Source organism: Dermacentor albipictus, chromosome 7 (assembly GCF_038994185.2).
Source record: "Dermacentor albipictus isolate Rhodes 1998 colony chromosome 7, USDA_Dalb.pri_finalv2, whole genome shotgun sequence".
NCBI lineage: Eukaryota > Metazoa > Arthropoda > Arachnida > Ixodida > Ixodidae > Dermacentor > Dermacentor albipictus.
The window spans coordinates 10,360,206-10,386,098 of record NC_091827.1 but is presented as its reverse complement, the minus strand read 5'-3'; the positions used below and the strand labels follow the sequence as shown (position 1 = coordinate 10,386,098).

The window sequence follows — 25,893 nt, the reverse complement described above, 5'->3', positions numbered from 1 at the left end:
TCGCTATCTTACAAACAAATAGCAAGCAGTTTTTTTTTTTTTTGGCCGGCGTTGGGTTCACGCACGTGGTTTACTGGGCAGTAGCATAGATATAGCATATAGTTTCATACAGTACATTGTAGAAAACTTTATGGCTGTGTGGGCCATAGCATAGAATTATTGTAAGAAACTCTATGGTGCCATGGTAGACAGGTATTCCAAACGAAGGGTGATTAGTTCAACCAAAAAAATAAATTAAAACCGAAGATAGACACTAAGTAATTCAATCAAAAGGTAACAGTTATAAAATAAAAAAAGAAATTGTTTTATTCTTTTAGGTATGTGATGGAAATACATTTAGTTTTTGATATACGCACGCAAAATGCGTACGCAACTGCGCACTCTTTGGCGTCGACCATGTGCCGTTTTCAGATATTCTATGAACGTAACGCCAGTGAGCTTGTCACCGCTTAAACCGATGTTCGCATAACGTAGCGCAGAGGTTCTGTTTTCCGGAGCCCTGCAGCATCGGCAGGGCCTTCCGAAAAAGAAGAGATAGGATCTTTGACTTCAACGGCGGGGTGTAAGCCCCGAACTTGAAATCCGCCGAGATGGATATGTCGAGTCCTGTCTTCAGCTTAAACCTCGGCACCCCACTTTCGGTGTCGGCGCAGGCCGACAACGTCGAGGAGCAGCATCTGCAGCAGCTTGCGCGGCAGATCCAACCGTCGCCGCTGCAGCCCCAACAACATGACTCGCCCATGCATCAGTCGCCGTCGACGCAGCAGCGAAATGCGAGCGTCATACAACCTTACGCAGCGAGCACGGGGCTCACGCCTCAGTCCCTCATGCAGCCTCAAACGCCTGCCGGCCACGTTCACGTAAGGATCACTGATTATTCCGGCTGGCTGTGTCTCACGAGCGACGAATAAACTGATGCGATATGTGTGCGCCCCTAACCGATGATTCCTAATGCACGGGGCTTGATGGCTTGAAACAAATTTCAAGGAAACGCACGCGGTGTTTGTTATCTAATTGTAAGCCCCACCGTGAGACGTAATTCACACCACATGGGAGTGTGATCTTATATTTACTCTATTTTTCCGTTGAATAGGACCAATATCTGTGGGAGGGCAGTCTAAGGAAGCTCGTTTAAGGATCATACCTTTGTTCGTACCTTCGGGATCGGGATCGTACCTTAGTTTCGAACAGTAGTGTGCGAAAAAGTTCAGGCATGGTAGGGATGTGGGTATACATCCTAATTCGGACGCTTGCGAGCTCGTGCAAGATTGTTCTGATGTTCCGTGCTTAGGTTGTGTCCCACTTCTAATTGCAAAGCCACTACAGCGGCAGTTTTTACAGCCGCTAGTCACTTTCGCCTCGGACGACTTTCACGTGCCGTCATCGTTAAGTCTGACGACCACCATCAAACACGGTATTGCTTTTCACATTGCATGGCGCCCATACTTTGCAAACGTTATGCGCCAGCAGCTGCCTTGATGCGCATTGCTCTTTAACGTCCCAAGATGTTCGGAGAAATACCCAGTGATTGGTTTGCACAAAGTTAGTGACTGCGATTACACAGAATGTGTGAATTTCTACATAATATTCCTCACCTACTTGGGTGCAGAGACACTGGCATTGATCCAGAAGCGAATAGCCATACGAATAACTGTCCATGCATTTGGTATTGGACCTGTAGTTGTTCCTTTGTAAGCCTGCTTCTTTTTGTGAAATTGTTCTGGCTGCCCATAATGTTGATTAATGAAGCCTTGGTTCAAATTTGGTCAGTGCGATCGAATGGACCAGACAACCTATTGGCCTGGTATTAACCCTTTGCCGTCATATGCAATTGCCCTGTTCGCGGTCGTACCAGTCTGGAGCCATTTTGCTCATTTCGACTCCATGCAGAAATTACGCTCGGGTAAACAAACACATGTTAAGTGCCATATTTCAGAAAACCTATCCCTGAAAATCTTGACAGCACTTGAGCACTATGTGACAGCGTCCGAAACTCTCTCCTTGGCTGCGACCAGAATTTTGAACAGCAGGTTAGTAGAGTAGTAGAGCAGGTTAGTAAAGGCTGTTCAGAATTCTAAAGTGCTTTCTTCCAAGAAAGTTTCTTGACCATTTGAAGGCGAAATATATTAATTTGTGGCTCCAAAATGATCGTCTGGTTCACTGAACTTAGGTGAACTTTGTCCACCAAATGCATCTGCAGAAAGCACCACCATCCTGTTGGCACTTGATACAAATCGTGCGAATATCCCTTCAAACAGGAAGAAAGGAATTAAAAAAGTGCTGCTCTTGTCAGGTGACATTGCAAAGTGCAATCGTTACTTGAAAACATTCCCGAAAGCTGGCACTACGAACACAAATCACTGGCGAACGCAAGTGCACATGCGTGTCAGGTGCTACTCGACATATGACCAGAACAGATATTTTTGCATGACGGGTGGGGTTCAACAAATGACTGCAAAGGGTTAAGCCAAGCATCAACCTAATCAAATTTTACCTTAACTTTGAGAATCCTCGACATTTCCTTTTGTGCTGTGCTGCAACACTGAGAGGAATGCTTGTCATTTCTTTATGAAAGTGTGTTCAGTCCTGGAGAGCTTGCCACAATAGTGAACCAAGCACGAACATGCAATGAGAGTTGCGTGCAGGGAAGGTAACATGTATCAGAGTGTGTGACCACTTCTTAAAATCAGTCTCTACTGCTCTCTAGGTTTTGTCCTTTAATCCTTTAGATAAGTTATAAGATCAGTGTGATCAGCAGTTTACTTTTTAGCCAACACCTGGATATCTGTGTTTTACATGTTTGCATTTAGGTTATAGCCTAACTACAAATTTATGTATTTGAATTCTGAGTGTTGGCCAATGTTGTCGTTTTCTGGCAATGCACTTGTAGTGAAGTCATATCTGCCATTCTTTTGGACAGATCACTTCTGTCCCATCTATTTCTTTGACGTCTTTTTATTACTTTGGTCTCTTCACAATGCACACGCTAACTTTCTGTAATGTGCTGTAATTAGTATCAGAATTTTTCAAGTTAAGAACACTCTTACAGTTCTTAATTGTCACTTATGAATCCACCTCGTGTTGCTTTCTTTCATTGTCATGACAGTCTTCATCGGGTGCAACACCGACTGGTGCTGGTTCAACACCTCACTCGGCAAGTGGAAGCATGTTCCCATCAACCCCTGGCCCACCCATGACACCCATCACTCCAGCATCAGCAGATCCTGGAATTGTCCCACAGCTTCAGTACGTCAGGCTATCATGACCTCTTTCCTATTGTTGTTGCTCCAATAATTACACATCTGTTTTATTTGTTTGTTGCACCAAAATTACTTTCATCATCATCAGCAGCCTGGCTATGCCCACTGCAGTGCAAAGGCCTCTCCCATACCTCTCAAACTACCCCAATCCTGTGCTAATCGTGGCCATGTTGTCCCTGCAAACTTTTTAATCTCATCCGCCCACATAACTTTCTGCCGCCCCCTGCTATGCTCTCCTTCTCGTGGAATCCAGTCCGTAACCCTTAATGACCATCGGTTATCTTCCCCCCACATTACATGCCCTGCCCATGCCCATTACTTATTTTTGATTTCAACTAAGATGTCATTAACTCACGTGTGTTCCCTCACCCAATCTGCTCTCTTCTTATCCCTTAACATTACACCTATCATTCTTCTTTCTATAGCTCGTTGCGTAGTCCTCAATTTAAGTAGAACCCTTTTCGTAAGCCTCCAAGTTTCTGCCCTGTAGGTGAGTACTGGTGAGACACAGCTGTTATACACTTTTCTCTTGAGGGATAATGGCAACCTGCTGTTCATGATCTGAGAATGCCTGCCAAATGACTTCCAGCCCATTCTTCTGATTATTTCAATCTTATGATCTGGATCTGCGGTCACTACCTGTCCTAAGTAGATGTATTCCCTTACCACTTTCGGTGCCTTGCTACCTATCATAAACTGCTGTTCTCTTCCGAGACTGTTAAACATGACTTTAGTTACTTGAAGTGACTTTAAGGGGGTCTAAACCACTTAGAACACAAGAATTTATTTTACTTCAGCAAACACAGTGCACTCATTAGAAAATATTCTCCTGAAAAAAAAAAATTATTGGATGAATGAAGTAACTGTGGAGTTTCATCAGGTTAAAGTGATTGAGCAGCACAAGGCATCGATCACTTCATCTTCTCTACAATGTGTGCCATTACCCAATGCCAGACAAGCTGACAAAAAAATGCTACCCCACCAGAATGCATGGCCAAAACGCTGCAAGCCTTTCTCCTGACTACTGTTCTATCATGAACAAATGAAGCATGAATGCAAAATCCAAACACGAATGCAAAAGAAAGTGGTTTACCCATGAACTTCATACAAGAGTGCAATTTGTTGCCTCTTGCCAAGGGTAGTATTGCATGTCAAGGTTTTAATCAAGCATACTGAAAGCATAACGCTCTGGTACTCCCATAGCGGCTGAGTGGCTATGATGTCCTGCTGCTGAGTAAGGTTGTGGGCTTGATTGATTCATTTAAACCTATGTTAAAGAGCACCAGGCGGCCGGAATTAATTTGTGTAGTCAGCCAAGCTTCTTGTAGCCCACAAATTGATTTGAGACATTACACCCCACAATTTAATTTTAACTTCTAAAGTTTTTTGACTGATTTTGCTTTTCTTATTTGAAATCTCCCAATCAAGTTCATGACAGTATGTTACCAGTGATTTCAGTATCCTTTGTGAATGTTGGTTTGTACTAACCATCTTTACGTGCTTTCGCTGCACTCAACGAGAGTTGGTATGTTTGAAGTTTTGATTTTACCGAGAAAGATAGGTGACTGAAACTGACTTCATGCGAGTATATAATGTGAACCTTTGCTGGAACTTTGAACAACTTTTGCATAGACCTTGTTTTACTTGCTTGATACTGCGACGGCCTGCAAGGGCTAAAAGTACTGTAATTTCAAAAAAAAAAAAGTGCCCATTGCTTTGTGATGGTAATGAGAGCATAGATCAGTTGTGATAAAAAAAAAAGTTTATTGCCGTCATTGAAGCAGAGGAACCCTTGGAACAAAACTGAGAAAACTTAGCCCTATTTGTGACTTTGTACAAATGAATGTGCAATTCTGCAGGAATATCGTCTCAACAGTAAACCTGGGCTGCAAGCTAGACCTGAAGAAGATTGCTTTGCATGCGCGAAATGCAGAGTACAATCCCAAGCGTTTTGCTGCCGTCATCATGCGCATCCGAGAGCCCCGAACCACAGCCCTGATCTTCAGTTCAGGGAAGATGGTGTGCACTGGAGCAAAAAGGTACCACCTGTCGTTTCCGTTTGTGCTTATTTAGATGAGCTTCAACTAAACAAATAAAAGAAATACAGCTGAACTCACAGCAGACAGACAGCAAACAACAATCATTGTGAAGCAATTTTTGTAAATGATTCCACATCTATAAAACTTGCCTGCAAAGAAAGCTCAAGCCAGTAGTCTCTCTCAATTTTGTTTTACCAGTACAGAATGTGATGGCGGTGCTGCTGCATCTTCATGATGTCATGCATTGGAGCTTGTCTATAGGAACTTGATTTCTTTTTGGTAAAACTCTCTGTGAAGCAATGTGAGAAGAACACAGAATTCTTATGTCCTTTCATTCCTTCATTTCACAGTGAAGAGCAATCAAGGTTGGCAGCAAGAAAGTATGCCCGGATAATCCAAAAGTTGGGCTTTGACGTAAGTTTTTGTCCTTTTATTTTCAGCATATGGTATCAAAATATGGACGATTTGTGAATTTATCTCTTATGTTTCTTGGAGGCTGCAATGCTGTATTTGTACAAGTACAGTAAAAGCTCGTTAATTCGAACCGCTAGGGGAAGCCGCTTCAGTTCGAATTAACGAAAGTTCGAACTAACGAAAGTGGAGGAGAGCAACAGTACACTGCGATTTGGAAGCAGTAGGGCATGTCAGAAATTTGGCGTGTCAGAAAGTGATGGTGTGTGCCGCGGGCACACGCCATCTTCGAGTCGAAGCTCTGGGTCCGACTGTGCCACACCACCGATGTCCAATGAAACGAACGTTAGCCGAGGCTTAACACCATCACAATGAATCGCGATGGCCGATGCCTCCTAAGCTGAAAACAGAGGTGCACAACTGATGAAGACTGCCGAGACAAAGACGCTGAACATGTGAAGGTGGCGAAGGCCCTGATTCGTTGGTTCTTGATTGCAAGCGCAGCTGTGACGTACTTGATTCGCTGTGTTTTGGCGCTTGCCGTGCCATCTCCACACAGCATTAGCAGCTGTACAAGATTTGCGAAGCCTCCGAGATTCGCAGCGGGCAAGAAGTCTCGGAGGTTACGTAGAACGGAGAGGCGGCAGCCACCGCTGCCTTCTGGCTGACCCCACGTCGGTTAGATTTTTTTTCCGATTTTGCCTTCTCTCGCCGTTCTCTCCGTTTTGGAGGCAATACAGCCTTGTGTGTAGGCAGTCGGCGCGTTTCTCTGGCCGTGGGCCAGGCGAGCGTAGTTCGAATTATCCGTGAGGGAACCTTCTCGTGTTCGAATGAACGGACTTCTTTATACATAGACTTCTGTGGAGCTTGGCCGGACCAAATCGTACAGTTCGAATTATCCATAAATTCGAATTATTGAAGTTCGAATTAACGAGCTTTCACTGTATAGCATGGCCATGAATATGTATAATGCAGTGCGGTGACTACTCAAGCAAAAAAAAAAGAAAAGGTTCTAATGAATTAAATGACATGTAATGCGTTTGTAGTGGTTTAAATAGAAAAATAATTTGAGGTGCATTAGTCCATCCTTCTAGTATGTTAAGAATGCTATCCTTACTCTAAGAGGAGGCTTGTTAGGCTAAAAGACATGCAAAAATGGAGTGCTTTTGAGCTGCGAATCGAGTCAGGAGTGCTTTTTAGCTGCGAATTACAGAGACTTAAGTGGTGTTCCGCAAATAGAGTATCTTGGCACATTGGAAAAGTAGTTAAAGTGTGTCATGTTTTAAATCTAAAGGGAAAGGCTTATGCACTTTTTTTTTCGCATGTGAGATGTGACATCTGCAAAGTGCCTGCGTCCGACTTGGCTGCGTGCAACGTGGCTGTGTGCTTTTGTCTTGGCGTATAATAATCTGCTTTTCACTTACATGAATTTATGCAAACCTGCAATTTATTTCTTGTTTTTCTTCTATGCTCCCCCACTGTAATGTGTGAATGGGCGCTGTGGGTACTAAATAAAAAAAATTAAAAAAAAGACAGTGGAGTCGTGATTTAAGCTGGATAGCGCCTTACATTGTTTCCCATACATGATGTGGGACAGGCAGTAAACCAGTTCTGTACCAGTTCTGAACCTTTTTGCCATTTCCCATTCCCTCCCAATGCAGACTAGCCAAATAAAAATGGACAATTATTTTGGTTAACCTCTATGCTCTTCATCTTACACTTTGTCCCTTTCTTGACCAGTTATCAGCTCATTTCTTGGGTTGCCTGTAGTATGTCAATTTTGGCACTTTGTAAAGGCTATTAACTGGTCACAACTTGAATCAGTGGAATATACTAAAACAGTGGTCATGACCTATGAAGAAGCTAATGACTTTTTTATTACATTTTAATTAAAAGACCATCCACCAAAATGCAGCTTAGCACATAAAATTGCCTGAATGCTAACATCCCCAAGTGTTGGTGTAGATTGTTTTCCGACATTGTTTTGGCAATCTTACAAGTTTCTTTTTTCTTTGTATATACTGGAAACTACGTTTTCATGTTGTTTTTACGTTAACCTTTTGTGTTTATGATTACTTTTCAGGCAAAGTTCCTTGACTTCAAGATTCAAAATATGGTCGGCAGCTGCGATGTTCGTTTCCCTATACGTCTTGAAGGCCTTGTCCTAACGCACAGCCAATTCTCAAGGTTTGAACTTTTATATTCTGTCTGTCACGTATCTCTGAAAGACATGGTAGTGCAAGTAGAAAGGCTAAACAGATGACAGATGCCTAGACTACCTAATAGTTGGTTTGCGAACTTCAACTGTAAAATATATTACAGTTGAAGTTCGCAATAACGAAATCAGCGGGGAACGCGAAAAAATTCCCTTTCACGAGAATTTCATTGTTGCGAAATGAGACAGCACAGATAGGTAATGCGTCGCAGAACGAAACCTTACTTTCAATATTCGGTTAGCCTACTTTGGCAAGCTCTGCTTGAGGATATAGAACTGCATTGCAAACAATACAATGTGCACCGCATTCATCGATCAGTAGTGGATTGTTCGGTTCAATTTGGTCAATAGTCGGTCAGTTGCTTTCGGACATATGATCACTTTTGCGAGATCTTGCGTAACTTGGCACGGGATGCAGAGCAACAGCGCTCCACGCATGCAGCCGCACTTCTATAGCGCACGCTGTTGCCCCTAGACGCCAATGCATTTGGTGCCGAGCGTGCAAGTGATTGTATCTCGTATACCCGAAGCAATAGATTGAGATAACGACACCTTCACGCAAATTGTCGTTCGGGGATGAATCTGCATGTGATGCTTCTCAGGTAGCACCGAAACCGGCGTTCTTGAAGAAAGGGATGCGCATTCCTGTACGATCGCTTAATCACGGCCCGGTGCGTGGCACTCCATTCTGCAACCGCCATCTCAAGTGCCATGAACAATTCTATGTCGGAGAGACACGGATTTTCTTGTTTTTGCTGCATGTTGCTCACTGCACTGCACTAGGTGTGCTGTTGTGAAGTCTGGTTCCGTGCGGCCACAAAGGTTCCATGGATGGTGCTGTGCCAAGTGCTGGGAGAAAGAAAGCTTCCGAGTGACGTGGAAGAGAGTGACAAAACGGATTAAATTAAAAAAAGGCACATGGTTCAGTTTTACAAACACTGCTCCATCTATTTTAAAAGGAAAATCAGACATCCACCCGCTCGTAGCAATTGCTACAAAGGAAACCCATACGGGTTCCTCGAAAGAAAAGCCTCAGAGTTGAAGAAAAATTCGTCTTGGTCTGGGACCCGAGACCACCGCCTTTCCGGGGCAGCCGCTCTACCATCTGAGCTAACCAGGCGGCTAGCATATGGCAGGGCGAAGTCGAATTTGTCGACAACACACGAAGCAAAGGCAAGTGTTTGACGTAGTAGTTCTGCGGAAGCCCGCAGGGTGGAGAGAAGTAATTATAAAGGGAAAATCAGACATCCACCTGTTCGTAGCAATTGCTACAAAGGAAACCCATACGGGTTTCTTTTGTAGCAATTGCTACGAACGTGTGACGTCCCAGACCAGGACAAATTTTTCTTCAACTCTGAGGCTTTTCTTTCGAGGAACCCGTGTGGGTTTCCTTTGTAGCAATTGCTACGAACGGGTGGATGTCAGATTTTCCCTTTATAATTAGTTCTCTCTACCCTGCGGGCTTCCGCAGAACTGCTACGTCAAACGCTTACCTTTGCTTCGTGTGTTGTCGACAAATTCGACTTCGCCCTGCCATATGCTAGCCGCCTGGTTAGCTCAGATGGTAGGGCAGCTTCCCCGGAAAGCCGGTGGTCTCGGGTTCGTCCCACACCAGGACGAATTTTTCTTCAACTCTAAGGCTTTTCTTTCGAGGAACCCGTATGGGTTTCCTTTGTAGCAATTGCTACGAACGGGTGGATGTCTGATTTTTCCTTTATGATTACTTCTCTCCACCCTGCGGGCTTCCGCAGAACTACTACGTGCTCCATCTATTGTAGCACAGTACATGCTAGAGCCTTCGCATGTCCAAGCGTCTCCTCCACAGCTGTCCAGATTTGCATTTCATGCCGTTGATTTCCCTCTTTCCCTCGTCGAGGGAATTCACTGGCCAATCACAAATGCTGAATCGCTCACCACCTCCCGTTTCCTGTTGCCCCACCATTGCCCAATTTCAACATCCCACCGTTGCCCGCTCAGCGACCCCTCCCTCCTCGCCTTTTTCCAATCTCAACGTTCCACCGTTTCCCAATATGAGGAACCACGTGGCAAACTGTGAAACCACTGTTGACGTCCTTTCCCCGGAAGTCCTTTCTCCGGAAGTCCCCCATCATTAATTTGTGGCCTCTTCTGTCAGCATCGGGAGACTGGTCTTTGTGGTAGTTGGAGGCCGATGTTGTTGTCTTGAAGTGAATGATAAGGCATGAACAGCACCCGTGACAGCTGCATGTCTGCCGGTAAAGCATCTTTTGCTCCAAGGCATTGCCAGGCACAGCAGCATCCCGAATCAGTGACCTCTTCGTGACGGTCAGGAGGGGCGACGTTGCTGTATTGAAGCAAGCTGCCTTGACTGAATGATGAGGCATGATCAGCACCCGTGACAGCCGCAAGTCTGCCAGTGAAGCATCTTTTGCTCCAAGGGATTGCCAGGCACAGCAGCATCCCGAATCAGTGACCTCTTCGTGACGGTCAGGAGGGGCGACGTTGCTGTATTGAAGCAAGCTACCTTGAGTGAATGATGAGGCATGATCAGCACCCGTGACAGCCGCATGTCTGCCATTGGAGCATCTTTTGCTCCAAAGGATTGCCAGCCACAGCAGCACCTCGAATCAGTGGTCTCGTCATGACGGTCAGAAGGGGCGATGTTGCTGTATTGAAGCAAGCTGCCTTGAGTGAATGATGAGGCATGATCAGCACCCGTGACAGCCGCATGTCTGCCAGTGGAGCATCTTTTGCTCCAAGGGATTGCCAGGCACAGCAGCACCTCGAATCAGTGGTCTCGTCATGACGGTCAGAAGGGGCGATGTTGCTGTATTGAAGCAAGCTGCCTTGAGTGAATGATGAGGCATGATCAGCACCCGTGACAGCCGCATGTCTGCCATTGGAGCATCTTTTGCTCCAAAGGATTGCCAGCCACAGCAGCACCTCGAATCAGTGGTCTCGTCATGACGGTCAGAAGGGGCGATGTTGCTGTATTGAAGCAAGCTGCCTTGAGTGAATGATGAGGCATGATCAGCACCCGTGACAGCCGCATGTCTGCCATTGGAGCATCTTTTGCTCCAAGGGATTGCCAGGCACAGCAGCACCTCGAATCAGTGGTCTCGTCATGACGGTCAGAAGGGGCGATGTTGCTGTATTGAAGCAAGCTGCCTTGAGTGAATGATGAGGCATGATCAGCACCCGTGACAGCCGCATGTCTGCCATTGGAGCATCTTTTGCTCCAAAGGATTGCCAGCCACAGCAGCACCTCGAATCAGTGGTCTCGTCATGACGGTCAGAAGGGGCGATGTTGCTGTATTGAAGCAAGCTGCCTTGAGTGAATGATGAGGCATGATCAGCACCCGTGACAGCCGCAAGTCTGCCAGTGAAGCATCTTTTGCTCCAAGGGATTGCCAGGCACAGCAGCATCCCGAATCAGTGACCTCTTCGTGACGGTCAGGAGGGGCGACGTTGCTGTATTGAAGCAAGCTACCTTGAGTGAATGATGAGGCATGATCAGCACCCGTGACAGCCGCATGTCTGCCATTGGAGCATCTTTTGCTCCAAAGGATTGCCAGCCACAGCAGCACCTCGAATCAGTGGTCTCGTCATGACGGTCAGAAGGGGCGATGTTGCTGTATTGAAGCAAGCTGCCTTGAGTGAATGATGAGGCATGATCAGCACCCGTGACAGCCGCATGTCTGCCAGTGGAGCATCTTTTGCTCCAAGGGATTGCCAGGCACAGCAGCACCTCGAATCAGTGGTCTCGTCATGACGGTCAGAAGGGGCGATGTTGCTGTATTGAAGCAAGCTGCCTTGAGTGAATGATGAGGCATGATCAGCACCCGTGACAGCCGCATGTCTGCCATTGGAGCATCTTTTGCTCCAAAGGATTGCCAGCCACAGCAGCACCTCGAATCAGTGGTCTCGTCATGACGGTCAGAAGGGGCGATGTTGCTGTATTGAAGCAAGCTGCCTTGAGTGAATGATGAGGCATGATCAGCACCCGTGACAGCCGCAAGTCTGCCAGTGAAGCATCTTTTGCTCCAAGGGATTGCCAGGCACAGCAGCACCTCGAATCAGTGGTCTCGTCATGACGGTCAGAAGGGGCGATGTTGCTGTATTGAAGCAAGCTGCCTTGAGTGAATGATGAGGCATGATCAGCACCCGTGACAGCCGCATGTCTGCCATTGGAGCATCTTTTGCTCCAAAGGATTGCCAGCCACAGCAGCACCTCGAATCAGTGGTCTCGTCATGACGGTCAGAAGGGGCGATGTTGCTGTATTGAAGCAAGCTGCCTTGAGTGAATGATGAGGCATGATCAGCACCCGTGACAGCCGCATGTCTGCCAGTGGAGCATCTTTTGCTCCAAGGGATTGCCAGGCACAGCAGCACCTCGAATCAGTGGTCTCGTCATGACGGTCAGAAGGGGCGATGTTGCTGTATTGAAGCAAGCTGCCTTGAGTGAATGATGAGGCATGATCAGCACCCGTGACAGCCGCATGTCTGCCAGTGGAGCATCTTTTGCTCCAAGGGATTGCCAGGCACAGCAGCACCTCGAATCAGTGGTCTCGTCATGACGGTCAGAAGGGGCGATGTTGCTGTATTGAAGCAAGCTGCCTTGAGTGAATGATGAGGCATGATCAGCACCCGTGACAGCCGCATGTCTGCCATTGGAGCATCTTTTGCTCCAAAGGATTGCCAGCCACAGCAGCACCTCGAATCAGTGGTCTCGTCATGACGGTCAGAAGGGGCGATGTTGCTGTATTGAAGCAAGCTACCTTGAGTGAATGATGAGGCATGATCAGCACCCGTGACAGCCGCATGTCTGCCATTGGAGCATCTTTTGCTCCAAAGGATTGCCAGCCACAGCAGCACCTCGAATCAGTGGTCTCGTCATGACGGTCAGAAGGGGCGATGTTGCTGTATTGAAGCAAGCTGCCTTGAGTGAATGATGAGGCATGATCAGCACCCGTGACAGCCGCATGTCTGCCATTGGAGCATCTTTTGCTCCAAGGGATTGCCAGGCACAGCAGCACCTCGAATCAGTGGTCTCGTCATGACGGTCAGAAGGGGCGATGTTGCTGTATTGAAGCAAGCTGCCTTGAGTGAATGATGAGGCATGATCAGCACCCGTGACAGCCGCATGTCTGCCATTGGAGCATCTTTTGCTCCAAAGGATTGCCAGCCACAGCAGCACCTCGAATCAGTGGTCTCGTCATGACGGTCAGAAGGGGCGATGTTGCTGTATTGAAGCAAGCTGCCTTGAGTGAATGATGAGGCATGATCAGCACCCGTGACAGCCGCAAGTCTGCCAGTGAAGCATCTTTTGCTCCAAGGGATTGCCAGGCACAGCAGCATCCCGAATCAGTGACCTCTTCGTGACGGTCAGGAGGGGCGACGTTGCTGTATTGAAGCAAGCTACCTTGAGTGAATGATGAGGCATGATCAGCACCCGTGACAGCCGCATGTCTGCCATTGGAGCATCTTTTGCTCCAAAGGATTGCCAGCCACAGCAGCACCTCGAATCAGTGGTCTCGTCATGACGGTCAGAAGGGGCGATGTTGCTGTATTGAAGCAAGCTGCCTTGAGTGAATGATGAGGCATGATCAGCACCCGTGACAGCCGCATGTCTGCCAGTGGAGCATCTTTTGCTCCAAGGGATTGCCAGGCACAGCAGCACCTCGAATCAGTGGTCTCGTCATGACGGTCAGAAGGGGCGATGTTGCTGTATTGAAGCAAGCTGCCTTGAGTGAATGATGAGGCATGATCAGCACCCGTGACAGCCGCATGTCTGCCATTGGAGCATCTTTTGCTCCAAAGGATTGCCAGCCACAGCAGCACCTCGAATCAGTGGTCTCGTCATGACGGTCAGAAGGGGCGATGTTGCTGTATTGAAGCAAGCTGCCTTGAGTGAATGATGAGGCATGATCAGCACCCGTGACAGCCGCATGTCTGCCATTGGAGCATCTTTTGCTCCAAAGGATTGCCAGCCACAGCAGCACCTCGAATCAGTGGTCTCGTCATGACGGTCAGAAGGGGCGATGTTGCTGTATTGAAGCAAGCTGCCTTGAGTGAATGATGAGGCATGATCAGCACCCGTGACAGCCGCATGTCTGCCATTGGAGCATCTTTTGCTCCAAAGGATTGCCAGCCACAGCAGCACCTCGAATCAGTGGTCTCGTCATGACGGTCAGAAGGGGCGATGTTGCTGTATTGAAGCAAGCTGCCTTGAGTGAATGATGAGGCATGATCAGCACCCGTGACAGCCGCATGTCTGCCATTGGAGCATCTTTTGCTCCAAAGGATTGCCAGCCACAGCAGCACCTCGAATCAGTGGTCTCGTCATGACGGTCAGAAGGGGCGATGTTGCTGTATTGAAGCAAGCTGCCTTGAGTGAATGATGAGGCATGATCAGCACCCGTGACAGCCGCATGTCTGCCATTGGAGCATCTTTTGCTCCAAAGGATTGCCAGCCACAGCAGCACCTCGAATCAGTGGTCTCGTCATGACGGTCAGAAGGGGCGATGTTGCTGTATTGAAGCAAGCTGCCTTGAGTGAATGATGAGGCATGATCAGCACCCGTGACAGCCGCATGTCTGCCATTGGAGCATCTTTTGCTCCAAAGGATTGCCAGCCACAGCAGCACCTCGAATCAGTGGTCTCGTCATGACGGTCAGAAGGGGCGATGTTGCTGTATTGAAGCAAGCTACCTTGAGTGAATGATGAGGCATGATCAGCACCCGTGACAGCCGCATGTCTGCCATTGGAGCATCTTTTGCTCCAAAGGATTGCCAGCCACAGCAGCACCTCGAATCAGTGGTCTCGTCATGACGGTCAGAAGGGGCGATGTTGCTGTATTGAAGCAAGCTGCCTTGAGTGAATGATGAGGCATGATCAGCACCCGTGACAGCCGCATGTCTGCCAGTGGAGCATCTTTTGCTCCAAGGGATTGCCAGGCACAGCAGCACCTCGAATCAGTGGTCTTGTCATGACGGTCAGAAGGGGCGATGTTGCTGTATTGAAGCAAGCTGCCTTGAGTGAATGATGAGGCATAAAGCCTTTGTCAGGCTTTATGTGTTTAGTCTCAGTCTACCCTCGTTTGAATGAACAAGAAATAAAATTCAATTCAATTCATGATCAGCACCCATGACAGCCGCATGTCTGCCAGTGGAGCATCTTTTGCTCCATGGGATTGCCAGGCACAGCAGCACCTCGAATCAGTGGTCTCGTCATGACGGTCAGAAGGGGCAATGTTGCTGTATTGAAGCAAGGTGCCTTGGGTGAATGATGAGGCATGATCAGCACCCGTGACAGCCGCATGTCTGCCGGTGGAGCATTCTTTGTTCTGAGGGATTGCCAGGCACAACAGCACCCCGAATCAGTGACCTCTTCGTGACGGTCAGGAGGGGCGACGTTGCTGTATTGAAGCAAGCTACCTTGAGTGAATGATGAGGCATGATCAGCACCCGTGACAGCCGCATGTCTGCCATTGGAGCATCTTTTGCTCCAAGGGATTGCCAGGCGCAACAGCACCTCGAATCAGTGGTCTCGTCGTGACGGTCAGAAGGGACGATGTTGCTGTATTGAAGCAAGCTGCCTTGAGTAAATGATGATGCGTGATCAGCACCCATGACAGCTGCATGTCTGCTGGTGAAGCATCCTTTGTTCTGAGGGATCACCAGGCACAACAGTGCAGAAACCGTCGTCACGTGGTAGCAACATGTGTGCCACTTCGAACAGGGCGATCACCAAACAAGATGGTGGCCATGACGTGTTTCTGGCACACTCGATCGCTTCTGGTGCTTGGTTGTTTTTGTAAACAATAATGGCAGTGCCTATGCAAGTGTAATGTGCTTGTATTTTACGCAATTTTATTGCAAAGCAATCATATTTTGAGTGCATTTTGGAGCCTGCTAGCCTTGCGCGAGTAGGTAATATGCGGGGTTACGTCCCGGCAAATTTCGTTGATGAGGAATTGTAGTACAGTGACATTTTGTTTTTTAGAGGTATGAAATGCATTGAATCCTATGGGCGTCCCCTGAGGGTACGAAAATATTTCATTGTCGCAGGGCTTTGTTATCGTGAGTTTCGACTGTACGTGGACTTAGTGAAACAACATGAAGCACAGTTCAGGGGAAAAGGTGCAAACAGGCATTTAGAGGTTGTAAAGGTATAATGCTAACTTGACAGCTTTTGTCACAACTTTATATACATTTCTTTGGCTAAAGAGGGTTAGTGGGGGAAACAAAAGCCAGAGTATTCTTTTTGTATTCTAGGCTATGGTGCCATTGGCGCTGGTGCGTCATCACATATTTGATGGCATCTTTTTGTCTGTTTATCCTTTTTGGTGTGGGAAAGCCTTAACATTTGCATTTCAAGCATTTTCTTACATATGAAGCAGTGCAAACTTCCCTACTTACTGTGTTCTAACTGATTGACACTTAACTAGCCACAGGCAGCTGCTGTCAAAATCGGTGACATTAAAAGCGTTGGCGATGATGCCGTGATATATTCTCCTAAATTTGTGTTCTTCAAGCTCCTAATTTTGTATTTGTTGTTTTGTGTGTATCTGCCTTACTTGATGTTCTTGTTTAGTAATGCAGAAGTACTCTGTTTTTTACTATAATGTGAATCATGCTTCATGTTTCTGCATCCAACCTTTGTATGGCATGCTCGATGGTGTCATTTTCAATGAACCTCATGGGCCTTGGGAGCTTGTCAAGTTAAGTCTTTTTTTCCTTAGGTCCACTGCTCTTTGAAGCAGGAAATGAAATGTTGCTACCTGCCTTTTGTTTTTACCCTTCTTTTGGGTTGCCATGCCTATGCTTATGGCATGTGTAGCCTGCTTGTGTTTCCAGGCATTTAGCCTACCAGATCATCTTATGTTGATGTTTTTACTTAGTGGTCCTTTAAGGATATTGCATGCCAAATGTGGGCATAACTACTGTACTTATACTGATGTGCATTGACTGTCAACCAGAAGACTGCGCTTTATCATTGCTCCTTTGCGATCCTGAGGTAAACAGTAGCTACAGTGGTCCATTGTAGTGCTTTCAAGTAGACACCCTAAGTTGCCAACTTGAAAATTCTGTACAGGAATCGCTGAGGAGCGTTTCCCTGAGAATAGTGATTTTCGTAGTCAAGAAGTGTCACTGCTACTTGCTCAGCGAAGTTGACAAAGTTGAAGTCAAGGAGAATTTGTGGGTACAAGCATTAAAAAAAAAAGATGGCCATTGATTTTTTGGTTAGCAGCATTTAGAAGTCTACTTTAGTAGGCATGCTGTTAAAGTCATTGGCGGCAGCTTTGTTTCAAAGAAAATCTTTGCGAGACTTTGTAGAGGGATTTCTTAAACTACCGTATTTACTCGCAAAATGATCGCACCCCAAACTTGCCGCAGCAATATGTCGTGTGCCAAGTCTAGCTAATAATGATCATGCTCACCATGTGTCGAATGCTGTGCAAACGACTTTTTAAGACAAACCAAGCGGTCTGCACGCACCAAACATTCTTAAGTAGATACCCCATTTCATTACTTTCACCACTTTCCGCACTTCCATGACAAAAAGAAGTACAACCAGACTTTCCTTTATTATGTGTAGGCTTTATAATGGTTGTGGTCAACAACAACAAAAAAGGTGCCTTTCGATTCTTCTTATCTGCACTCGTGGGCATGCAACAAGTCGCGCGCGCGGCAACGATAGCAGCCACGTTGTGGGGATGTGTGACTCTCACGCGTCCCCTGAGATCTAGTTTTTCCGCATAGCTCGTCTCCTGCAGGGCGGCTTCGCCGCGTGGCCTGGCGCCCGCTGCGGTCGGAGTGGTTGAAGCGCCGTACGAGAGATGGCGCGAGTGTTGCGCTGCTGACGCTGCCTACAGGCGAGCTACTTGGGCGCGGGAAAGGAAGGCTCGCTCTCTTGGGCGACGGACCGGCGAATGCGGCGGACGTCCCGCGTGTGCGCCGATCCATGCTTCTGCGAGATCGTCTCGCGTGGCCGTCTTCGAGCGCGCCACCGTTCGCGTGACCGTACGCGCGAACGACCAGGCGTTGGGGTCCAGCATAGGGCGAACATATTCGCTCGTTATCCGGTCGCGGTGAATCGGACTTCTAGATTTGTCGCGCGCCCATCGGCATGTTTTGTGAATAGCAACTCGGCTAGCAGGCATTTATCTATGAAAGGTGCAATAAATGCCCTTGTGATTGTTTGCACTATTGTGTTGTCGTTCCTTTGTCCCAAGAGCACGGAGGAGAACCCCACAACGTTTACACTGATACGTTAGAATTGTACCCTATTCATACGCCGATGCTTGTAACACACCTAAGATATTCGCCCACCCTTAGCGGAAACGTGCCGTATTAGGATAGTAGTGAAGACAGATGCTGCAGTTTCCACAGCATGCCAACCATCTGTTTCTGTCCCCTCAAAGTGGACATAGCTATGTTATTGCCGCAAACTTGCCGATATTAACGATATTATTCATTGCCGATACAGAAGAAACTGTTTCAATGCACGTAATGTACTCACGAGAAGAAGAAAAAATCGCATTCAGCTTGCTCCGCCAGCTGCCATTTTAGTTTTGGTGTCCCGCACTACACACAGCCGCAGCCGCCTATTTTTTTACTTGCTGTCATCCCGCAGCAAACGCGGAATAAAAATTTTTTTTTCTTCTCGTGGGAAATTCAACCCGCGTAATGATCACACCCGTAAATTTCTGTAAATTTTTTCGACAAAAAAGTGTGATGATTATGCGAGTAAATATGGTATCTTCTTTTCTTCTTTTGATCTTTGTGAGTAGTGTAGTGTGCCAGTCATTGGAAGAAGTGTATCTTTTGACTTTTCAGTTACGAGCCTGAGCTGTTTCCAGGACTTATCTACCGCATGGTGAAGCCTCGTATTGTTTTGCTTATCTTCGTATCAGGCAAAGTTGTGCTCACAGGTAAGCAATACCCTGTCTAAGCTAAAACCAGCTGCGTCGGCATTTTCAAATATGCTCTTCGCACGCTTGCTCTCTTGAGAGTTATCAGTTTGTTTTACACATGATTCTGCTAGAGACTGTTATGCAGTGATCAATAATGGCACATTTGATTGTTTCCTACCATGCTCTGACTCAGTTTGCAATGATGCAGAGCTCTCCTGAGATTAGAGTTGGAGAAAGCCTGCTCAAGCTGAAGATTCAGCTGCTTTCAGAGCAACTGAAGGGGCAGTGTGATCGTAACTCTGTCTGGTATCGGTCACTTGACAGTGAGAGCGCCTGAGCTGAAGCGCGGTGCTCTGAAAGAAACGGGGATTTTAACCTGTCAAACGTAGAATGTGCTGCCAGAGCACTTGAAAGCAATCAGTCAAACTTGCCATAAGTTTGTTTTGTGTGTTGGAACCTTTGTTTTCATGTTTTATGTTGCTCAGAATTTCCGTGCAGTGTTTGATTTTCATTATGTATAGTCCAGTACAACTTTAGAAGAAAGAAGCATTTAGTCCTCCAAGGTGGATGCACACGAGCCTCCACCAGTGCACGAGTACTCTATACTGACATGAGCCAGATGGCCGGTGACCCCCCCTCTTTTTGGTGGAGAAGATGGTAGCCCACGCTTCGAACAGGGTACAGTGTACCTGGGCCGATTCGTGTCAGTCGTGTGCATCTGCCCCTTGTGAGAGTGAATTCCCAAACTGATTGTGGTGGTCTACCGTGCCGATGCACCATTTGTGCCACGTGTGTTTATTCTGAGCTGTGATCCAGCGATGAAAGATTGCAACGAGCATGGGTGACGCTACGCTATGCGAACTGGCAAGACTGCATGCTTGGGTGAAAAAATGTGATATGGAACGGAAAAAAAAAAACCCAACAAAACAATCGCATTCTTGAAAATAAGTTTTTGAAAACACAAAACCGAAAAATTACTAATCACATGCTATTTAAAGGGACACTAAAGTGAAAAATGATTTCTTCTGCATCAGTAAATTACCATTCTACAAAACGAAAAACACCACTCTTACAACGATAAGACGTTTGGTAAGCCAGAAAAAGCGCATGAACGAAAGACGGGTGGCGACGCCTACTCAAGTTCCCGCACCTGGGGTCTGTGACGTCTTGGATTTCGATGGCATATTCTAGGGCCTACTAATTATATATAGCGGTACAGATTGACTACAATGGGTTCTAAAGGAACCAAATATTAAACATGGCAAGTTTCGGGAGCCTTTATTCAGCCAACGTGGCCCAAATGCGAAAACATACTTTGGAATCTCTGACGTCGCGCTGAAGTACCGGTGCTGGGGTTTCGGCGCGAAATTCAAATACTGATACTTGCACCTTCATTTTCTCATCTAATAATCAAACTATTTTTTTGAAATGACTGCCTGCGGGGTTCTCAAACAATGCCTTATTAGTCCAAACTGATGTATTATTTCGGTTTAGTGTCCCTTTAAGACGAAGAGTACTTATTTAAAACGATGAATGAAACATATTTGTACCTTTCCTGCCTTGATCATCTTCTTGCTCCAGGTTTGTAATGGTTTCAATAAATGCATTTTTTAAAGTACTTGTTAAATAGCAGCTGATTCATTTTAAGCTGGGAAAATGAGTTGTAAATGTGCCGTGTACATGTAAACCAGCACAAAAGCCATGCAGAACTGCTCTTTCGTCTTTTCTGTTGCAATAAAGCTAAAGAGCAGACGACCTACAGCATTTTAGAAGGCACAGGGTTATTTTTCTCTCGCGATCCGGCATGTGCTATAGCATTCCAGTCACAAGAGCTCTACCAAACCATTCATCAAAATACAGAAATCTTGATTCATACCGTGAATTATGCGTTTTAGAAGCACACTTTTTTGGAGTGGGACTATTTTAGTTGTGGAGGCAATCGGCTGTCGCGCTTTGGTCATCTGGACAGGGCCTCCCCGTTTTGATAAAGTTGTACTTGACTATAGGTAAACGTACTCCTTCACAGACTATAGAGGCTAAATGGCAATCCTGAACTTTTGTTCCCTTGCCAGGCTGTTGATCATTATCTTTGTGTTTGGAATATTATTATGAATCTTCAACCCCACTTTTGCACTTTCTCTGTTAAGGTCCTCAATTATTTGTTGTAACTTATTCCCAGTGTTGTTGAACAGGACAATGTCAACTGCTTTGTGGTTCGAATTTTTTGAATGAAGTGAGGACATTATATTATCTGCATCTGAATGACAAGAGGGCAGGGAAATGTATAAAAATTTCCCACTGCAGTTCTTCGCAATGAATTGAAAGTTTTTCTCATGAAATTTCAAGAACTTTAGATGTGTTTTAAGCAGCGTGGAGTTCTTCAGATTTCTTAACTCACAAATGTAATGGTGTGAAATGTGGCCATAGATGATATGAAGACCACTTATGTGACATCCAAGGCAGGTGATATGCATTAGGCTTTAGGCATGGACATTTTATGAAATTTCAGAGATCTATGTTTATCTGTGGCACAAACTTGACAAATTGTGTAATTAGCATTGCTCACACTCACATTTCTGAAAAGTTTTGTTTCTTCTCCTCGATGTCGGATATTTTCTGTAAAAGATGACTGCTACAAGAATCATGGGACCAGAAAGGGTTAACAAGGCTCGAGACTGCATTTCAGTGAAATATTATACAGGGAGTACTAGGCTCCCACATTGGTCTGCTACTGAAAGTGTTTCCAAATTTTCCTTTTCTATCACAGGTGCCAAGGTACGGTCTGAAATTTATGAGGCCTTTGACAACATCTATCCCATATTGAAGGGCTTCCGCAAGCAGTGACTGGTGCAAGCACTTTCAGCAGAAGACTTCATATGCCCTGTCAGCATCATTGTGCATTTTGTAAATAAGTGTCATAATCCATGCGTTGCGGAGGTCACATCGATGGTTTGGAAAAAAACTCACCCATGCCAGTGAAAATTGTGTAGCATGTTTTGTGATGAATCGTGTGTGCTACAAAAAGGAAGAGACTTTCGGGATTGTGTTGCAACTCGATGCAAGGTTTTCCACGCAACACGAGACATTTGTATGGACTATGGTGGACTTTGCCGACAATAGCTGTCCAGTTTCACTTGTATATAGTTGTCAATTAGAAAAACAATATATATGACTTCTACTTCTGCACTTTTCTTGGTTGTGTGCGTTAAAGTTCAGCAGTTCTGTATTGCATGCATTTTTGTTTCAATTTCTATTGTGGGGTCTCAAACATGTTCTTGGGACTAAGGAATGACGACATAGTAGCACAAACAATCAAGAAAGAATGTATTGCACCTTTCATACACTATTGCCTGCTAGCCGTATCACTACCCATAGAACATGCTGATGGGCGTGTGACAAATCTAGGTAGTAGGATTCACCGTGACCGGATAGCTAGTGAATATGTTCACTCCTATGCTGAACACCAGCACTTAATCATTTATGTGTACAGTCACATGAATGGTGATGCATTTCAACGATCGAGGTTGTCTATCCTGGTGCCCTGCTTTGATGCCTGTTTCAAGACGGTCCTGCAAAGTGTGTTGGCGCACACACGAAACGTCTGTGCGGCTCGCCGACCCCAAGCAAAAGAGCAAAAGCCCTTTTGTGGCCCAGTAACCCTTCCATTAGGTGGTGTTAGCAGCCCAACACTTTCACCATCTCATAATATGCTGCAACCACACTGACTGGCGCCGGCACATAGTTACGCGAAGATGCCAGATTACAGGAGACGCGAGAACCATGCAAGGAAAAGGTTGGGGCACGCGCTAGAGTCGTGCATCCCCGCACTATTCACCCCTTGTACCACAATTTACGAAAAAATGAAGCGGTGCATTGTGACAGTGTTAGAAACATAGCATAGCTCCAATTAAATATTACCATGTTTGTTATGGTACACACAAGAGTTCCTGGGTTCACTGCGTTAAAAATTTTATTGGGGACTTCAACGTTAAGGAGCAGGCATCACTATGGGTAAGTTATCTTTGTACTGCTTGGCTGAAACTAAGCAAATTTCATGTAGATTGGATGTACACAATTGTGCATTTCTTTATATTATCCATCAGTTTAAGCTAGTTCCCAAACATCTCTAATCATGAATATCATATTCAATGCTCTGCTTGTGGTCACATATAGATGTTACATTACAAGTACAAATACGAGTAGTAAAAAAAGTTTCATTTTAACCAAGTAGCTAAAATTGGCCTGTAGTGTTAATATGATCCTCCATTATCTTTCACTCTAGCTGGACATTAGAGAAAACGAATGTGTGAAACCTGTGTTGGTTTGACCTACCGGCGACTACTACCGCAAATATTGATATAGTGCTAGTGTTGAAATGGTGCTGCCAAACACAAATATCTACACAATATATCACAGCATATATCTTCTCAACATAACGTGTATACTCTACATAATATCTCAAAATGTATATTCTCAACAATACGTGCATACTGTGTGCGTAGGAAAGCATTTTAGAATGTGTTGTCACACTCTCGCTTGAAATTACGTCGATCATGCACCGAGATAAGAAAATTACGGTTTCAAGCTTCTGTGGATATCGCTGCGACCTTTCAAAAAGCTTTGCAAGTCTTCCAGCACTTTCTTGTGAAGTATGTCCATGTCTTCGGTTCCGTCCAGATAGGTGATGTCGGGCTGGGTGTCCTTGACTTCCTGCAAGTTCTTAAGATACATGGGCCAGACGACTTTCTCAAAGTATCCGGGCACGTCGGGCGGCTCATAAGTACGAGTCAAACGCCGAGTGTAGCACTCTTCTCGCGTAAGTGTAAGGAAGTAGCGCTTGTCGAATAGCTTGGCTAGCCTCGGATGATTGAATATGATGTGACCGTCGATTATCATCAATTTCTGTCCTTCTGGCTGCTGCGACGTGCAAGCCGTGATGGCGTCCAGCATTTTCTCCCAGTCGACGCTTGACAGTGCCTCCCAATTGGCGTGGTTAAGTTCTGGTATCATCACGTGATTTTCGTCGAACTCGGAGCGGAAGAAGTCGTCCTGGTGCAACACCACGCAGTCACTGATAACCTTTTGGAGGTATTTTAAAAGAGACGTCTTGCCGCCGTTCGTGATGCCGGATACTCCGACGACGGTCCAGTTGTTCAACATGACGGTGTTGCAATTTCAATGCAGTGTGTCGCAGAGTTTCGTGGATGTAGAGCAACGCACGAATTCGTAGACAACACACGCAAGTCCGAACGAACGTTCAATGCTCACACTTGCCCTTGCTTCCAGGAGGTCAGATGCATTAAACTGTAATGCCATTCTCGGGGAGCCGCACAGGTCATGCTTCGTGATATTGAAGCCAGTGGAAGCCAGTAACAGAATGACATTCGCGATGTCGTGCGTTCTGAGGAGGCGTTGGCTCTGATGACTCACTTGATAACTCCTGCCAAGCACTTTGCCAATGCCTGCCGCGTTGTCCGGTAGGTCGGTTCCAGGCCCTCTCCCTCTTCTCTCCTTTGCGAAAAGGCAACGAGCGCCTCTCATGGCGAACGCCTGCAACTTGCAATCACGTGCTGTGGCCTGTTTCATAGAAACTCTATGGCCTGTTTAACGAGGCATCTGTTACCGTCTCGGAGGCCTGCGATAACGGCCGCCGTTGCCACATCCGCGGAAGTTGAAAAAGGCAACGAGCGCCGCCTCGCGGAATTTATGCTGAACTAACTTCAACTAAGGGAACCGCCGCTACAATGGGAAAGCGAGCAACGCGGCGGGCATCTAGTAAAGGAGGCATTAACTTGGCCGAAGTGGCCATCAAATGCATACTCTCGTTTCCAATGTCTCCACAATCTGACAAGACTAAACAAAATATTAATGAATAACAGTGATTCTTCCTTTTTTTTTAAAGAAAGGCTCTTTTTTATTGCGCCGTAGTGCGTTTTTACAATTATTACAGCTCACTTGGCCGTCGAACACGTACTCTCGTGACCCTAGCTGGACGTTTTGCCTTAAAAACTGAAATGAAGGCACTAAACTTAACGTTCTTGATAAATCAAAACTGTTTTCCTCTTCAGTAAAAATAAAGCAGTTAGCTCAAAGCGCATGATTATTCCGTCGTAAACGCGTCTCGCTTTCGTCGTCTGCTGTGTACAAGCCGTCGTCTGCTTCATTAGCAAGGATGCGTGTCCCCGGGAAACGGAACGAGTAATCGCATGTTGGCGCTAACGCGCTTGTTTTCCACCTTGAGACAACATAACAGTGGTGATCAGCGCATGTTCTAAGCCATGTTATCGCTATCTCGCGAAACGCAAATGACTCAGCTCGACTCGGCTGGTTGAGAAACAGCCGTTTATCACCGACAGCGTTGAGCGCGCCAGAGATATCCACTAGCGGACGCAAGCGCCGGCAGTGCCATCTCTTGTTCACTTCGCTGGTTACTCGCACCGCGGATGGATGGATGGATGGAAGGTAGGAGCGTCCCTTTTGAAACGGGGTAATGGAAGTTGCCACCATGCCACGGAGGAAGGAAACTAAGGAGAGGCCCTACCCCCTCCGCGCGCTAGGAGAAAAGTGTGGCGAAAATGACGTAGTAGGTTCTCATTTTTTTGCTGCTTTTTTATTTTTTTTGCTGTATGGTCACGCCTTTTGGGCCACAATGGCGGCGTTGTTATGGTTTTGAGCGGCGCTCACACGTGTTGCTCTGGTAGGTTTCGTGCCGTGGCAAAGGCGCTGTGTGGGCGGGTTTGCGTTAGTCACCGTGTTATGGTGGCTAGAGGGGGAGGTGTCAGCATCGGCTGGGCTGCGCCGCGTATGGCGGTGCGGCATTTTTTCATGACAGCGACAGGTAGCGCGCTCGTCGTCTCCGAGATGCCTAGCGTGATGTGTTTGAGCCAACTCTCCGGCTCCAAGCGCGCGTCGTGAAGTCTGTGGTGAAGTTACTTTTGCCTTCCCCGCTTTTGTTTGCTTGTCATAAGAAGTTCTGAGTAACCTTCTTGACCCACGCCACTGGAAAAATTTGGTCGGTATGCAGAGTAAGCTAGATGATCTCCTGGATGGGGGCCACCTAAATTAAGTTCA

The 25,893-nt window shown here is 46.4% G+C and overlaps 2 protein-coding genes across 2 annotated transcripts; one reads left to right on the top strand and one right to left on the bottom strand.

Moving 5' to 3' along the window:
• The first annotated feature begins 392 nt into the window (after positions 1-392).
• On the top strand, positions 393-22,008 carry LOC135904355 (TATA-box-binding protein-like). Its single transcript, XM_065435003.1, has 7 exons — positions 393-860; positions 3,107-3,246; positions 5,120-5,299; positions 5,650-5,713; positions 7,794-7,897; positions 18,746-18,840; positions 21,590-22,008. The coding sequence occupies exons 1-7, from the start codon at positions 591-593 to the stop codon at positions 21,664-21,666; spliced, it is 930 nt and encodes a 309-aa protein (XP_065291075.1). The 5' UTR covers positions 393-590; the 3' UTR covers positions 21,667-22,008.
• A 121-nt stretch (positions 22,009-22,129) lies between these two features.
• On the bottom strand, positions 22,130-24,324 carry LOC135904357 (nicotinamide riboside kinase 1). Its single transcript, XM_065435006.1, has one exon. It carries the CDS (start codon positions 23,980-23,982, stop codon positions 23,395-23,397), a length of 588 nt encoding a protein of 195 aa, XP_065291078.1. The 5' UTR covers positions 23,983-24,324; the 3' UTR covers positions 22,130-23,394.
• Between the last annotated feature and the right edge of the window lie 1,569 nt (positions 24,325-25,893).

What these genes read in the sequence shown, in the direction of transcription:
- LOC135904355 (XM_065435003.1), top strand. Translation starts at nt 591, where the DNA reads ATGGATATGTCGAGTCCTGTCTTCAGCTTAAACCTCGGCACCCCACTT. An exon ending in GGAATTGTCCCACAGCTTCA is followed by an intron (nt 3,247 to 5,119) that starts GTACGTCAGGCT and finishes GCAATTCTGCAG; the next exon opens with GAATATCGTCTCAACAGTAA. An exon ending in ACGCACAGCCAATTCTCAAG is followed by an intron (nt 7,898 to 18,745) that starts GTTTGAACTTTT and finishes TTGACTTTTCAG; the next exon opens with TTACGAGCCTGAGCTGTTTC.
- LOC135904357 (XM_065435006.1), bottom strand. Translation starts at nt 23,982, where the DNA reads ATGTTGAACAACTGGACCGTCGTCGGAGTATCCGGCATCACGAACGGC.